This window comes from Eptatretus burgeri, chromosome 7, assembly GCF_056783735.1.
Source record: "Eptatretus burgeri isolate ZD-2024b chromosome 7, Ebu_testis_v1, whole genome shotgun sequence".
Lineage (NCBI taxonomy): Eukaryota > Metazoa > Chordata > Myxini > Myxiniformes > Myxinidae > Eptatretus > Eptatretus burgeri.
In genome coordinates, this window is record NC_140967.1 from 72,450,462 (window position 1) to 72,466,606 (window position 16,145).

The 16,145-nt window shown below is 42.7% G+C and overlaps 1 protein-coding gene across 6 annotated transcripts in view; it reads left to right on the forward strand.

The window, feature by feature from the left end:
- LOC147023526 (uncharacterized) overlaps positions 1 to 14,654 on the forward strand; it is a 198,195-nt gene extending 183,541 nt beyond the window's left edge. For 4 of the 6 annotated variants that reach the window (XM_085889017.1, XM_085889020.1, XM_085889015.1 and 1 more), the window contains 5 exons: positions 990 to 1,097; positions 4,792 to 4,899; positions 8,455 to 8,878; positions 12,548 to 12,648; positions 13,375 to 14,654. In XM_085889017.1, the coding sequence (XP_085745143.1) occupies positions 990 to 1,097; positions 4,792 to 4,899; positions 8,455 to 8,878; positions 12,548 to 12,648; positions 13,375 to 13,707 (1,074 nt within the window). In that variant the 3' untranslated portion in view covers positions 13,708 to 14,654. Of the gene's footprint in view, positions 1 to 989; positions 1,098 to 4,791; positions 4,900 to 8,454; positions 8,879 to 9,816; positions 10,053 to 12,547; positions 12,649 to 13,374 lie in introns of those variants that run through there. The other 2 variants (XM_085889018.1, XM_085889016.1) reach the window with 2 other exon arrangements.
- Positions 14,655 to 16,145: the final 1,491 nt, after the last annotated feature.

Genomic DNA, 16,145 nt, shown 5'->3' on the forward strand with positions numbered 1-16,145 from the left:
CGTCTCATCATCAGACGGGTAGGCCCGACCCGGTCTCGGCCCCAGGCCCGCCTCATCCTGGAGGGTGGTTCTCTTTTCTTTTGCTTTGGGAATATGTGTTGTCGGCGCCGTCTGTGAAGTAAAATTGTGTAAGTGTTGCCGTGTGCCCGGTAGTCGGTTAGATCTGCATTGTTGCATTTGCTTTTTGTGTAATATTGCATTGTCTTCTTATTTTACATGTGCTTTTGGTGGAATTGTATATGTGTGCTTTCCGTTCATCGCGAAATAAATGTGCTTCATGTTGAACTGTTTTCCCGCTTCGCTTCGTCTTTTCTTTCATTGAATCTCCATCTTGCTTCACGTAAAGGGTTGGTCGTGGGCTAAAACGCCCGATAATTAATCGAACCGTCGAGGCCGACGAACAACACCGCTCGGTTATCCCGATAGTACGGAACGGGTCGCTTAAAGTGGCCCGTGTCCGAAGTCGACCTGCGGCGAGGTGCGATCGCCCGGTCTACCCTCCGTGTGGGTACTTAGGTAGGTCGAATTTGGCGAGCAACCCTATCCCACGCGGGGGCCGATTGGCACGATCGTGGTGAGACCGAAAGGTCCACCCGTGACTGGTTCCCGGTGTTAGTCCGAGAGGGTCACGACTGGATTGTCCGTCCGGTGGGCGACGTGCCGCGATTCGAGTTACGTGGCCGTTCGCACGCCGGCGGGCGCGAATCCGCAACAATATATATATATATATATATATATATATATATATATATATATATATATATATATATATATATATATATATATATATATATATATATATATATATATATATATATATGTACATAGTAAGGACATGGAGTGACTTCAGTCTGTTCAATAAATATATTTTCTGCTATTGTTGTTCACCCAATGCCACTGCATGTGTTGTCACACCACTCTGTTTGTTTATTTGATTTTAAAGTCTTTGGGGCCTCCTCAGACTTCAATTAGTGCTCTCTTCCTCCCAGGTACGTCCATTCACTCTCTTTCAGTTGAAGGAATTGTTGAACCAAACAGGAATCCTAAATGAGGAGGTGTTCTGGATTGACAAGATAAAGTCTCATTGTTATGCCACGGTGAGGAGCTTGCTTGTTACGTTTCTCTTGATGAGTTGTTTGTCGATAACGTTTTGGATCTGCAGCTTTTCATGTTGTAACTTTGCCATGTTTTTGTACATGTTTTGCCACCATTTTTGTAATATGTAGATCTGTGGCTCATTGTGATTCACTTTATTTTGAAAATATAAATGGTCTTTGAGGGAAGAAGCTGTGTGCTCGCTCCTCTGTCACTTTGACCACCAAGCCCCGTTAGCACTTTTTTTTTCCTTTTTGAATATTTCGAAATGTTAGAGAAACGATTCCTGGCTCAGTTATTATATTGGTGGCATGTGTTTAATTTGTGTATTGGATGTGGTGAAACTGCTTTATTAGTAGCACTGTGGTGTTCTCTTTCATGACGTGATACGTAACATGGACTTTGTGTCCAAATATAAAGTTTTGGGCCATTCCACATTAACCGATACATCATACTCAATTTTATATACATATTATTGCAAAGTCCTATATTTTTGGAAATGCGGAAACAGTAAACCCTTAAATATCATGGGGGTTATGTTCCTGGAAAATGCCACGATATTCAAAACTGTGACAGTTTAAACCAATTTCCTTTGGGAATAATGCGGTTAGATTCCTGGGCTTCGAGAAAATATTAGAGGAAAGTCAGGTGGCAGCCAAATAACAGAGGTGCAATACCCATGGGCGCTCACTTCGTCGTAGCTAGATAAGATGACCAGGGAACCACTGGTAGGCATGGATGACCCACAAAATATGTAATGGAGAAGAAAGTAAATACTTTCGCATTTTTTTTTTAATTTTATTGTTATTTTTAATGCCGTGAACAAACTTTGGTACATCATGGATGATAGAGGTTGTGGTCAAGTTTCATCGAAATTGTGTGTGTAGTTTCTGAGAAGAAAGCATGTGCATATTTTGGGGGACAACCCCTCTTCCCCCCCATAGACCCCTTGTACCCCATTTTTTTTTTTAATGTCGTGAACAAACTTTAGTACATCATGGGTGATGAAAAATAACCTTCACAGCTCAACTCAAAAACTGCGATTGCTCAAAATGAAATCCACCATAACCAAATCTGTACATAAAGAGGTTGCCGCTCTAGGTCATAGCCTGTGATATTCAAACCCACAATATTTAAGGGTTCACTGTCTGCAGGGTGTTTCAAAAAGAGTGATGCAACTTTAAATATTTATTTACAAAGAAACAGAAACCTCAGGAATGTGAACCAAACATTTCTTGAAAGCTTATGACGTGGTATTTTCTATCACTGATTGCTATTGCAGTAAGTCACTGCTTGAGTTAGTGAGAGCCCAAGGTCTGAAATTGGCATTTCCACAAAATCCTTGCAATTGACGTTCTTGATGTGTGGCCCTCTGCAGTTCAGACAGGCATTGATCCTGACTCCAAAGTTCTGTCCAACTTTCCTGGAGGTAGTCTGATACTTCCTGCTTCAGATCATCTTGTTTGGTAGGGTGATTAGCATAGACAGAGATCAGGTTGATCCAGTTTTGGTACCGCTCCATCCTGTCACTGAGCCAATTGCACATCACATATCAAGTCTCCTCATGTCATCTTTCCTCAGTTTATGCCTAATAGAGATGATGCATGGGAAAAGCTTCAGCTCCTTGGTGAGGATACGCCAGACTGATGTTGGTTTGATGCCTAGCTCCTGGGGGCACCGGCGGTGGGACTTCTTGGGACTGTCCACTGCAGAATCCCGCATGGTGTCGATGTTGGCTTGGCTATTGGTTACTGATGCTGGCCTGCCACTGTTGCCCTTGCTCTGGTTGTACACTGTAACCTTGTGCTCAAAATATTTCACAACACATTGAATGGCACAATTTGTGGGTCATTCACGTGTTCTGAGGTCATCTTCCCGGCAGAACCTCCGGCAGGTGTCATACCGGCAGGTGTCAAAATCGGTCAAAGGTCAAGGTCACAGTGAGGTCAAACATCCAAAAAATTTGATTTTTGATGGTTTGGTTCAGAATCATCGTCGAAACTTCTGGTTTGTGTCGCCACCTTCTCTGGAGACAGCTTTTATTCGACAAGGTCAGAGGTCAAGTTGACTATTTCGTCAGTACCAGTCTAAGACTGATTGTTACTGACGAAATCTAAAGATTTCGTAAGTCCATTGATGACTTCCGTTTCTGTTTGTTTGTTTGTTTGTTTGTTTGTTTGTAGGCACGATAACTCGAGAACGGAAGAAGCTACCAATGTCAAATTACACCACGTGATTCAGGAGGGTGGTGGCTAGCGCTGATTAGATTTTGGTCAAAATCGGTCAAAGGTCAAGGGCACAGTGAGGTCAAACATCCAAAAAATTCGATTTTTGATGGTTTGGTTCAGAATCATCGTAGAAACTTCTGGTTTGTGTCGCTACCTTCTCTGGAGACAGCTTTTATTCGACAAGGTCAGACATCAAGTTGATGATTTCGGAAGTACCAGTCTATGACTGCTTGTTTGTTTGTTGGTAGGCACGATAACTCGAACAGAAGAAGCTACCAATGTCAAATTACAACACGTGATTCAGGAGGGTGATGGCTCGTGCTGATTAGATTTTGGTCAAAATCGGTCAAAGGTCAAGGTCACAGTGAGGTCCAACATCCAAAAAATGATAACTCGAGAACGGAAGAACCTACCAATGTCAAATTACACCACGTGATTCAGGAGGGTGGTGGCTAGCGCTGATTAGATTTTGGTCAAAATCGGTCAAAGGTCAAACATCCAAAACATTCGATTTTTGATGGTTTGGTACAGAATCATCGTATAAACTTTGGGTTTGCGTCGCTACCTTCTCTGGAGACAGCTTTTATTGGACAAGGTGAGAGGTCAAGTTGACAATTTCGTAAGTCCCAGTCTATGACTGCTTGTTTGTTTGTGAACAGTATTACGGAAAAACTCCTGGACAGATTTCGACGAAACTTGGTGGGGGGATTAGGTATGGTCCAAGGTTCATGCCATTAGATTTTGGACATGGTCCAAAGTCCAATATGGCCGCTATGGCGACCATTTTGAAAAAATAGTTGAATTTTTGTTTTTTCATTTCTACATGTTTTCAGTGATTTTCAACCAAAAATCAATAAAATTCTCTTCGAAAAAAAAAAAAACAGAAAATTTTGCAACTTTTTTTCAAAAAAAATTTTGGGGGTTTATTTGAAAAATATTTGAATTTTTTTCTGCATTTCTACATGTTTGTGATTTCCAACCCCCTCCCCCCCCCAAAAAAAAATTGTAACAGAAAAAAAAACAAATTGTGCACCTTTTTTTTTCAAAAAAATTTCGATTTTATTTTTTGGGCATTTCTGCATGCGTGTCGATCGAGTTTAGTTTATTCAATCGTGGTTCAGTGGATCTGATCCGTTTTGACCGACAATGAATAGGATATCAGGTTCACTTATGTGAACCAGCAGTATTGGCGGCAGAGGTTTTGCACTCTACAGAGTGCTCCCCCTCTAGTTCAACACTGTTTTGACCTGAAATCCACACATATGGGCTACATGCTAAGATGTTTAATGCCAAACCGGCGAACATTGCGTTCGTACGTGCCAAAAATCGGTCACATTTTCTGAGTTTGTTTTATATTTTTTTATTTTTTAACTTGTCAGGAGTAGCATAATGCAGTTTCACATTGTATCATTTCTCCATATTTTAAGTCTTTCGTGTTACAAACATTGGCTGTGTTCTGTTTGTGCAGTATACCTCTGTTGAAGAGGCTGTAGTCACAAGGAATGCTCTTCACGGAGTCAAGTGGCCATTGTCAAACCCAAAGGTGTTGGGGGCTGAGTTTGCTGACCAAGAAGAGGTGAGATGGCTGTTATTTATATGTGCTGCCTTTTTCAATGAGTCGTTTGTGCACTCATTGCACTGTATTTTCACGTAGTTATCTCCATGCTTAAAATAGAAAAAAAATATTGGGGGAGGGATGGGTGGGGGATATTGTAATCGGCTCTCTCTTATTGTCTATCCGCGTCTGTCTCCTCGCTGTCTCCTTAACATTTGTGCAGAAATTCACCAAACTTGGACGTTATGATCGCTACATGCCAAGAATGTGGGAGAGCAGTGTCTTTTTATTTTTTTTCCCTAACCCTTGGGGCCTTGGAGCATGGTCAAAAGGTCAAATTCAAACAACAAATGCAATTACAGGCACATTTAAACATTATTTAATTAAACTTTATATTTGCAATCAACATTGCAATCAATCAACATTTTATTGATTGCAATATATTTGCAATCAATAAAACAAATCAGTACATGGTATATGTGCTGATTTGTTTTATTAGGTCATCTCTACTGAGATGACCTAATAAAGCCGGACCAAATGTCCGTCCGTCCGTCAAGAATTTTTCTTTCCGATCTTGATGAAACTTAGTATGTGGGTAGAGGTCGATGAGTGTTGCACAACGATATCACTTTTGTCCGGGTTCAAGGTCAGGGACGAGGTCACGTAAGTTATAAAAATCGCCATTTTCAAAACCTATCTCGTCTGCCATTCCACAAGATATTCGGCAACTGTTTATTGATTATGACAGTAAAAAATATTTTCTTGTATCTAACCGGACAAATTTTTGAATTTCCTTCCCGTTTGATCGTCACGTGATCTGGAAGATGGCCAAAAACGCCAATGCGATTCGCAAAGAAGGGAGGAAGGAGAAATGAAATATAAATATAAAACACATTTTTCGCCTTTTATATTTATACATTTTCCGCCGAAGGTGCAAAAGTTTCAAAACCTGAAATGTAAACGTCCTCATTTATTTTCAAAATATAATTTTGTGCGCGCGCGTCATCTTTAACCAAACTGCGCAGTTCGAGCTGCGCAGTCGAACTGCGCAGTTGTCTTCGGTCATAACTGAACATTGAGAACTTGTGGTATTATAGAGATGACCATCAACCCCACATGGGGGTAATTTTATTTTATTATTGCTTTTTATTTATTTTTCAATATTTTTGTTATTTTTTGTTTTTATTATATTTTTATTTGTTGTTTTATTTTTTATTGTTTACCCCCCGGTTCATGCCTCGGGGGTTTGGACTTATGGTCGCAGAGGTCCAAACAGGAAAATAATTTTAACTAAGTTTGATATTGGGTAATTCCTTGTGGAACGAAAATCAAATTCAAGGTCAGAAAAAGCTCTTAGATATTTCTAGGCTGGAAAAGTCTTCAAATAACAGATGTCTGCAGGTCATGGCCCGGTTTAGAATGTTCATGTTCTCTATTCTGTCTTGAGTGAAAATTGTACTTCAGCATTAAGTTTTATCTTGTCCATACAGTGTTCTTCAATTGAACTTTGTATTTGCAATCAACATTGGGGGACACGTGGAATTTGTACCGATTTATTTTATTTTATTTTATTTTATTATTGTTAATTATTTATTTATTTTTCAATATATATTTTTTAATTTATTTTTATTTTATTAGACACATACGTGTCAGCTCTATAACTCCAAAACCCTGAAACTTTTTGTGGGCATATTATGGGAACTCCAAGAAAGGTGATGAGTGAAAATTGGTGTTTGGGTTAATTAAAACACCCCTTTTGAAGAGAATTAACAGCAATTTTTAATTTTATCCTTGGCCACCTTGCTCTCTCTAGGATCTAACAGCCTGCCCAACCATGCCTTGACTTGGAATAGGCCGCAACGATGTTTTCATGATGAAGTCCCCCCCACCCCCCCCCCCCCACTTTCCTCACTCATATCAAATGCCTGTTCATCATAGCTATGAATCGCTGGGTACATTGCAATGCTTATAAACGTCTGGAGATGCCAGCATTTGTGGCTTTATTTCATTTCCGCACATGCCAGAACCTTGAGAATCTCTTAAACTAAGCCAAATTACAAAATTTAAGCTCCAGAATCGAACTTTACGGGGGTTACGTTACAGTTCCAACTGCTGAAAAAGTGTTCATTTGTCCAATTCGGACATTGCTTGGGTGTTTTCGGGTGCATGGGTTTGACAGCAATTGGTAATTCCTTGCCAAGCCAGGCGTTCCATTGGAGTGCTTGCTTGAGTGCTTAAGCCACTTGCTGAGTGCCCTTCAGTTTGTGTCCCAATCGCGCTGTATAGGAGAGGTACATACACAGCATACACAGACGTGATACATATGGGTAGATTTTTATTTGTGGGGACTCTCCATGGGTGTGTGGACATGCCATGCCTGTTACGGGCACCGTAGTGGCAAAGTTTCATTCTGTATCTTTTTGAGGTTGTATCAGGTTTTCCTTTGTTCTCCTGATTTTCAAAAGCAATGGCTTATCTGATTTGCTTTTAGAAAGGTTATACGTTTTTCTTTGAGTTTCAAAGCAAAATATATTTGATAACGCCCGATTTCCGAGCCGTTTGCCGTATAACGTGTTTTCTAAATTACCGAGCCAATTTTTTTTCCCACCCATCTCACACAGCTGTTTGTAAATGTTAATGTTTGTGAACATCTCCTTGAAACATACAAATTCAACATAAATTTTTTTTTTTTAAATTTGTTCAATGAAATTCCCCCAAAACAATGGTGAAAGCTACTCAAGGTTTTTGGATTGCATACAGCAAGTATTGTAGTCAGTAATCACACTGACTCCAATCTGCCATTTCCTAGTGTGTGTGTGTGTGTGTGTGTGTGTGTGTGTGTGTGTGTGTGTGTGTGTGTGTGTGTGTGTGCGTGCGTGCGTGCGTGCGTGTGTGTGTGTGTGTGTGTGTGTGTGTGTGTGTGTGTGTGCGTGCGTGCGTGCGCGCGCGCGCGTGCGTGCGTGCGTGCGTGCGTGCGTGCGTGCGCGCGCGCGTTTTGATTTTTTCATAAAGCATAACATTTTGTCTCTGTCCCCCATCTCTCCGTCTCTCTCTTTTTTTTTTTTTTTCCTCACTCCTTATACAGTGCAGCATCTTCCCACGCATCTTTCTGGCTCTCTTTCTCCGGACGTGTCCAGCCGGTGTTTGTCTCTGGACAGAGTTTGTGTCCAGGCATTGTGGATAGTGTTTGTTTCTGGATGTGTCCGGGTGGTATTTATCTCTGCAAGTGTCCGAGCGGTATTTATGTCTCGGCGGTATTTATAGTCTGACCTGTAGAAAATGGATTTCAGACATTACTTTGTTAACATCTTCATTGTTATTCTATGCAGAATCATTTGGATGAGACTGTATGAATTGTAATTAATGCTCCACCGCATGTCTGCCTTTCCTTCATCCACCCCCTCATTCTCCCCCTCTCATTCAACCCCCCTCCCTTTAGTATTCCCATCAATGAAGCCACAGGTGGTATTTACTGGTATAAAATATAATTGTGATTCATCGTTCTTCTTGTAGCTGTGGACGCTGCCATCATAATCCCCTCCCGTCCTCTCCTACTACCCCAAAACCTCTCTCCAGCGTGATTTTCACCGGGGACTACTCACACATCGCCCTGTGTCAGCAGTGACTGTTGATCCAGTCAATCCAGAAGTCCCACAACCACAAAAGCAAGAACGTGAGCACGAGCCTAACCAAGAGCATAATCGAGATGCGTCCCGCAAGGTGGAGGCCCAGCGTGTTGTCCATGACCTGCGAGCGGAACGTGAGCGTGAGATGGCACGGCGAGAGCGAGCGCGAGGGGAACGTGAATGGGATCGTGGAAAAGTGCATGACTTTGACCAGGTGCAACCAGCACGGTCACGCTCAAGGTCCCAACACAGGGAGAGAGAGCGAGAGAGAGATCGGGACAGAGAACGAGAGCGTGAAAAGGACAGAGACCATGATCGGCACCGAAGAGACCGAGACAGACCTCGCTCTCGAGAGAAAAACGTTGAAAAGAAAGGTACATCTGTTTGAGTGTTGTTTGTTTGATTTTGATTTTTACAACCAATGATTTGTTCGATATTTGAAGGTTTTTGGTGTTTGTTGAGCAATTAATTTTTACATTGGGATGTTTTGTCATGGTTGCTGCTCAATAAAAGCTAATAGTCCATGGGCCCAGGCCAGAAATTCCACTTGTCGGTACCATCTAAGGAAACCAATCCTAGTTATGATTTTTGAATTGGTGTATATTGTTACAAGTTTGGATTTCAATCGCACACAACATACAGGTTCCCTTAGTCAGCTATGTCGATAAGTGCATGTTACCGAGATAGCTCACCTTCCATTGTTTAAATGTTCAGAGATCGATGAGATGCGCTGCGGATCGATTTAATAGTAAGGGAACGAAACAATGGAGACGTCCCTCCCCCTCTTCTGCAAAGAGGAAGAAGAACCCTGCCATCCCGTGACGTCAACAACTCCCTCCCACCCATGGTTGAGCGGGGGGTGGATCACGAGGGCATGAGTCATGCCGGGTGTGGGGGAGGGGGTACAAAGGATAAAGAGGACATCTTTTCTTTGTTCAAAAAGAGTTCGTGGGAGTCACGTGGTAGGGCTGAGTTCTGGGGGGTGGGGAGTCCCGTGGTTGGGCTGAGTTCGTGGGAGTCCCGTGGCAGAGTCCGTGGGAGTCCCGTGGTAGTGCTGAGTTCGTGGGAGTCCCGTTCTGAGTCCTGTGGGCAGAGTTTGTGTGCTGAGTCCCGTGGGAGGAGTAAGCTTTTATGCTTCGGAGAGAGCAGTCGTCCAGCCATCGGGTCCTGCTTGGCTTGCTTGGCTTGAGGCCTTCGGAAGCTTTTTGCTTCGGCTGCTGCTTTGTTTTGGAAGGAACTTGAGCTGGTTGTTTGGCTCGAGCTGAGAGTGGAGGCTTCTTTCTCTTCTTCCTCTTCCTCTTGGTTCGTGGAGCTTGTCGTTCTCCATTTTGTTTCCCGGCTTGGTGCGACGTGTCGGCCTCTTCTTGGAGTTGGTTCCTCGGGGGAAGCGACGCATCGACAGCACGTGTTGAGAAGCGCGGGAGGATTCACGGGAGCTCGGGAAGGATCGCGGCGATTGGATCCAGCTCGCTCTCGCTGGAGCCCGGGTCCGGACAAGTTGAAGACCACAAGAGGTGGAAAGGTTCGAGTTAGGCTCTGAGTTTCAGCTCACCTGTCCTCCGAGCTGGACCTCGTGATTAAAGGCCTCAGCCACCGTTTCGTGTGTGTGTGTGTGTGTGTGTGTGTGTGTGCGTGCGTGCGTGCGTGCGTGCATGCGTGCGTGCGTGCGTGCGCGCGTGTGTCCGTGTGTCTGTGGGCCCGTCTCATAAGTAGGAACTGCTGTTGAGTGTAAATGACTGTACATAATAAGTAGACGGTTGTAGTTCTTTTGTCATGCTTTTGCTGCTTGTATAATTGCATACGTGTTTCATTATAATTAATGTGCTTGTGTGAATGTAAACCTGCTCGTTGCGTCCATTCCCTCATTGACTGAACATTTCGTGTGTTGGGAGTTAGAAAGCCGTTGGTTTGCCGTAATAGGGGGACATTTGGACCGACGGTTCTCGGCGATTACGCCGCTCGGAATCGCGCACGGACAAGCTCGCCTCGGCGGTTTGTTCCGTACGGGTTCCGTCGAGGGTGGAATACCCCGGTGGTTGGATCACGTGGGTATTTAAGTAAATTGAAGATTGGCAATCGACCCTACCCCACGTGATCTGCCGATTGGCGTATTTCGGTTCTTTTACAAGGACCCGTCGCTCGGAGTTATCCGGGCAGCGATCTATATTCTGGGCGATCGGTCGGGCCGACTCGACTTGCAGCTCCGTTCAGAGCAGTCGGTTGGCAGCCGACCCCCCCGGCCTGTAACAATATATATAGATCATATTTTGATGTGATAACCATTGCAGACTGGCAGCTTATTGGTAGTTATCATCTCTGGAATGTACCCACCCTCCGCATAATGAAAGCGAAAAGGCAAACTCAGAAACATTCACTAATGATGCAATTGCTGTTTCCACATGGGGCTAGAATGAACTGCAAACCACAAATACATGTCTGAAATGCTTTATTTATACCATCCGAATAATCCTTTGTCATTCCTGAAGGCAGAATTTGTTTTATGGCAGAAAGGGGCGAACAATAAGGCCTATCAAAATGTTGCTGATTAGTGATTTTCAGTACATTTTAATTTATAATATTGTCATGCAAGTTCCCTGGGTAGTGCTACTGAACCGCAGTAACCTACAACATGCACATGTTGTATGAGGAAAACGTTTATGAACATTTTAGAAGTTTTTACCACAGTTAAAGGAATTGCCCTTCCCCTTCCCTAGTTCCAACAAGCGTCCAAAATGTGAAATTTACGGATAACCCAAATTTCACCACGCTACTGTGGCATGTTTATGTACTATGTTTTACTCATGCATATATGTAGCCATGAATGTCCTTGTGATTGCGCCAAAACATTCACACCATGGATCAGTAGTCTCGTCTTCATCACTGTTATCAGCATCAGAGTCCTCAAGGTCTACAACCTCTTCCTCGACATCAGCGGGCTGGTTGCTGCAGGTTCGCAACCTGCACATGTCAGTGCACTTCAGGCTATTGGCAAGACACGTGCAGTCTGGGAGTTTTCACGACCGTCCACACTTGCAGGAAAGCAGTTGCAACACTGCATCCGGTGCTGGAGAACCCTGCATCCACTCGATGGCCAGCTTCCCGTCATCATCAGTGGTCCATCCACAACCCTTGGGACTTGGAACATAGGGTTGGCATTGCAGACAGCACCTCCAAATCGCAGCCTGGTAGTTTGCACGGAGGACGTGCACGAAGAGGCAGTCTTCACATGGTGGAAGCTGACTGGACTCTATCTCTCCCTGTCTGGCACAGAAGAGTTGATGTCGGAGTTCATTGACTTTCGTGGTGTTGGTAGACGGCACGTACATGTGGCAGGTGACCTCTTGCAGCTTCTGAAAGAGCTCGGTGGATACTTCCCATGAATAACCGAGCTGACTGAAGGCCTCTTGGTAGGTCTTATCCGACTTCATTTGCTTCAAGGCGCCCATCTTTCCCCGGCCTGCAAAGGCACTGACTGTATCACAACCGGAGAACACGTGCAGTCCAACCAGAGCATCACAGACACTGTCTCCCATCGATCTAGCAACCTTGTCTATGTCTAGGAACCGTGTGCGGGTTTGCGTACCACACTCCTGATACACGGGGCATGGGATGTCCTTATTGAAGGCAAGACACAGCACGAGGACATCTGTATCTTCGGCAGTGATCACCACAGCCTTGTACCCAGCCTCTGCTGCATGCAGAGCATGCAGAAGCATTTGGGCGTCTGCTTCCTCCTGCGTGGACTTCAGCTCTGCCACTTCCTCCCAGTGGTCCTTGGTTTTTTGGTTTTTTTTATTTTCCCCCAAAACGTCAATATCTCAGAATGGTAAAATGGTAAAAATGCAAAATACATACACTAAGCTGCTATTCTGGAATGGTTATCACATATTGAAATAATCATATAGTCCCTACCAATAACTTCGTAGCCCTAAAGTTTGGTTTCCTCAGATCGTACCGATATATGCCTGGGCCCATGCACTATAAATCGTAACTTAGACCATTGTATCTGCTGCTTAATGCAATGTTTTTTAATTTTCTTTCAGAAAAGGTAAAGGAAGAACCACCGGCCAAACTGTTGGATGACCTCTTCAAAAAGACCAAGGCTACACCTTGCATTTATTGGCTTCCACTGACAGAAGAGCAGGTTTGTGTCTGAATAACTGATCACCATCTTGGTGTGTCATGTGTAAACATCGTTTGTTTCAAAAGATGATGCCTGCTTTAATTAGCCTGAAAATGAATGCACCCGATGCCCTTTCAGGTTAATATCAATTGCTTGTTCTTAAAAATGGGCACTGACTATTTTATATTAATGTGACCTTTCTTAACTTCAGAGCAGTTGAACTTCGGAACATTTATGAGTGTTTTGCTTTCGGCGTCATCTTCTTTGCCTTTTCTTTTTTGCAATGAACCCTTTATGAGCATTGGACTTTTTCAAAAACATTGTGGATTTAATTATCTTTGATATTTCAAATATTTAACTTGTATACTGTTGCTTGTGAATTTTTAACATCCTCCGATCGCAGAAGAATTGTTTGCATAAAAAAATTTGGTCCAGTTATCTCTGAAACGTGTTATTCTATGGTATTTGCAATCCCCCCCCCCAATTTTTTTTTACCATTACGTGTACTTCACTCAGTTTGTCATCGTGAAGTGTACTTGACTCACTTTGGCGACAGAATTTGAAAAAAACCTGGATCAAGTTAAGATAGATTAAGCAAATTAACGTTTTTAATCGGGTTTCATGTTTTAAACCGTGAGTTGATGCAATGATTTTGCAACCAATATGCAAACGATTCAAAAATTGCAAATTAACTTGTCTTCAATCTTCAGGCATTCAATTATTTTATTATTTTAATTGTTGTTGCAGTTTGTACTGCGTGAGGCACAGCGAGCAGAGCGTGCAGCTGAGCGTGAGAAACGTCGCAAAGAGCTCAAGGAGGTAGACCAAAAGAAGCAGGAAGAGCGGAAAGCGCAGCGTGAAAAGGAGCAAGCGGAGCGGGAGAAAGAGCGGGAGAAGGAAAAGGAAGAGCGTGGCAGGGCAAGAGAGGAGCGAGAGCGAGAAAGAGAGGAACGCGGCAGAGCGCGAGAAGAGCGAGAGGGTGAGCGACGTCGCGAACAGGGAGGAAGCCGCGATGGCGATCGAGATCGGGAACGCAAGGAACGAGACCGAGATAAGGACCGAGAAAGACGCAGGCATTGATAAAGCAAACGCTTAGTTCTTATGTGGAAGTACTGCAAGCGAATTTTGAAACCTTTCTTGCATTGGTTTCTGTTCATATATCTGTGATGTATTTGCTCACGCCGACTACCATTGGGCTTAATCTGCAGGCTGATCGGTATTTGTTTGGTTATACAGCATACGTTTTCTGCTTGTTTTCCTTCCAAAGACCCAGGTGACATGAACCAATTCGCCGTTGAAAAGGTAATATAATAATGACGTCTTGTCGATTTGGTTTGCTCACATGCTGAATTCCTCTTGCATGTGCATAAAAGTTTCCATTTTTCATGGTTTTTTTTTTGTTTTTTTTGTTCCAACATAAATACCAGCAATGCTCGTCAGCAAAGTTTTAACATTAATTTCTTTTTCTTTTTTCCTTTTGTACCGTTGTTTGTTCGCTTCATTTTGGTAGAGTGCAATTAAAATTTTAGAACTTTTTACAAATAAACTGTCGTTTGCACCTCCTTTTTGTTGAAATTTTTTTATTATTTTTTTTTTTGCCTTTGTGTGACATTGTGGCAGATTGCTGTACTCACCATGTAATGTAATGTAATGTAATGTATGTATGTAGGTATGAATGACAGACTAGTAGACAAGGGGCTCATTTCATTTTGTGGTTGTATGATTCATCCACAATCCACTTTTTGTTATTTTGGTCACTGGCATGTTCTCTTTGCAGTTTAGTAAATATAGCAGGAAGAGAGGGAGGGGTGTTGCTTGTCCAACCTTTGCTTGGCATAAAGTTTATTTTTTATTTTTATTTTTTTCTGTTGACAAGATGCTGCTTCCCAACCAACTAAACTTCGACTGTTGTCTTTAATTTTTTTTGTATAGCATTGTTTTAAAAATCCCTTTAACTTGCATGATTTTTATACCAACTTCTTAATTGTCCATCAAGAATGTCGGTGTAATAAAGAAATCAAGGGTAACGAGTAGTTTGTGATTTTGCCTGAAAAAGTTTTCTCCCTTGAAATCAAGCACTAATACAGAATCCCAACAATGCAGTTGAAACCCACTTTGTTTTTGTGGTTTGTGTTTGGTAAGGGGGAAAGGAGAGGGTGGGATTGGGGAGGTGCAATTGTTTTTATTTATTTTCTGCATTTTTCACACTACAAAAGATTATGCTGCTGGATGTTCTTGCCAACTATTTGTAATTTGCAGAGTAGAATTCTATACTTCAACAAAGCCTTTCACTTTACCTTGAGGGAAATCTCATGTAGCTTGTAGGAGAATGTCTCCCACATCTGCTTAATACCCACTGTTATTTCTTGAACTGCCAAGAAATTGTTAAAACTTGCAACAGCATAATTGTGGTGGGGAGCCAGAAGTGTCTTGAGCAGAAGTCAATTATCCTCACGTTTTTATTATCCCGTGCACATGATGCGAAAAGTGGGGTTAAGCATTTCGTTCACTCCTGTCTGTCTGTCTGTCTACAAACATCAGTTTAAGATCAAGGAACAACTTGATTTCAATTGAATGTTATATTTTGAACAGGAATCAGAAAATAAACCTGTGATTTAGCAGTGCTTTGGCTCTGAATTTGTCCGAAATGCACAGGAGACAGTGACATAATTTACTGTCTGCCTGTTGCCTGTCTGGCAGTCAAACAAAATTGAAAATCATTCCAAACGGGGAGCTTACTGTTTTTAGCGATGTCACAAAGGACACAAACATGCACAAAGAACTAATGAAACATGTCAAACAAAGTAGTGTAAAACACTGCATTAATGGTGGTAAACTTTGGATTTTTTTTAATTTTTATATTCAAATCGCCTTTCAGCACTTTCAAAACCCTTTAGTTGTACTGTCGGACCCCGACATTTGCAAAGGATACGTTTCTGAAAAATGCCATGAAAGGCGAATCAGGGCATTGTTTCAACGGGAAAAGGGGGGATAGTTTTTTTTTTTTGTTTGTTTGTTTTGTTTTTTTAAAACACGATCTTGGCTCGTGGAAGTGCAATGACAGAATAAATCGGGGAACAGCAGGAGAAAGGGGAAACGCCAACAGCAGGGTGGAGAGAGAGAAAGTAGACAGACGGACAAACAAGGGATGGCGGTAACGATGAGGGGTAAGGGAGAACGTTAAGGGTGGACAATATGCATATATAAGCAAAATTGTGTTTGACCAGTTTGTGATTTTGCCAAGGTCTGAGGACAGGGAAGAGGCTGCTGCTTGTTTTTCAGAAGGATGAGATATGGCAGAGAGTGGAGTCATCAGCAAAAAGATAAAGAGGATTTTCCAGAGTTGGTGAGATAATTAATGAAGATTAGGAATAATATGGGGCTTAGAACATTGCCTTGGGGTATTCCAGCCTTGACAGGGAGAGGAGATAAAAGGGTTCCGTTGAGAGCCACACGTTGAGAGCCACACGTTGGCTCGGAGAGTGAAGGAAGTCAGTAATCAGAGTGGTGTTGGTCTT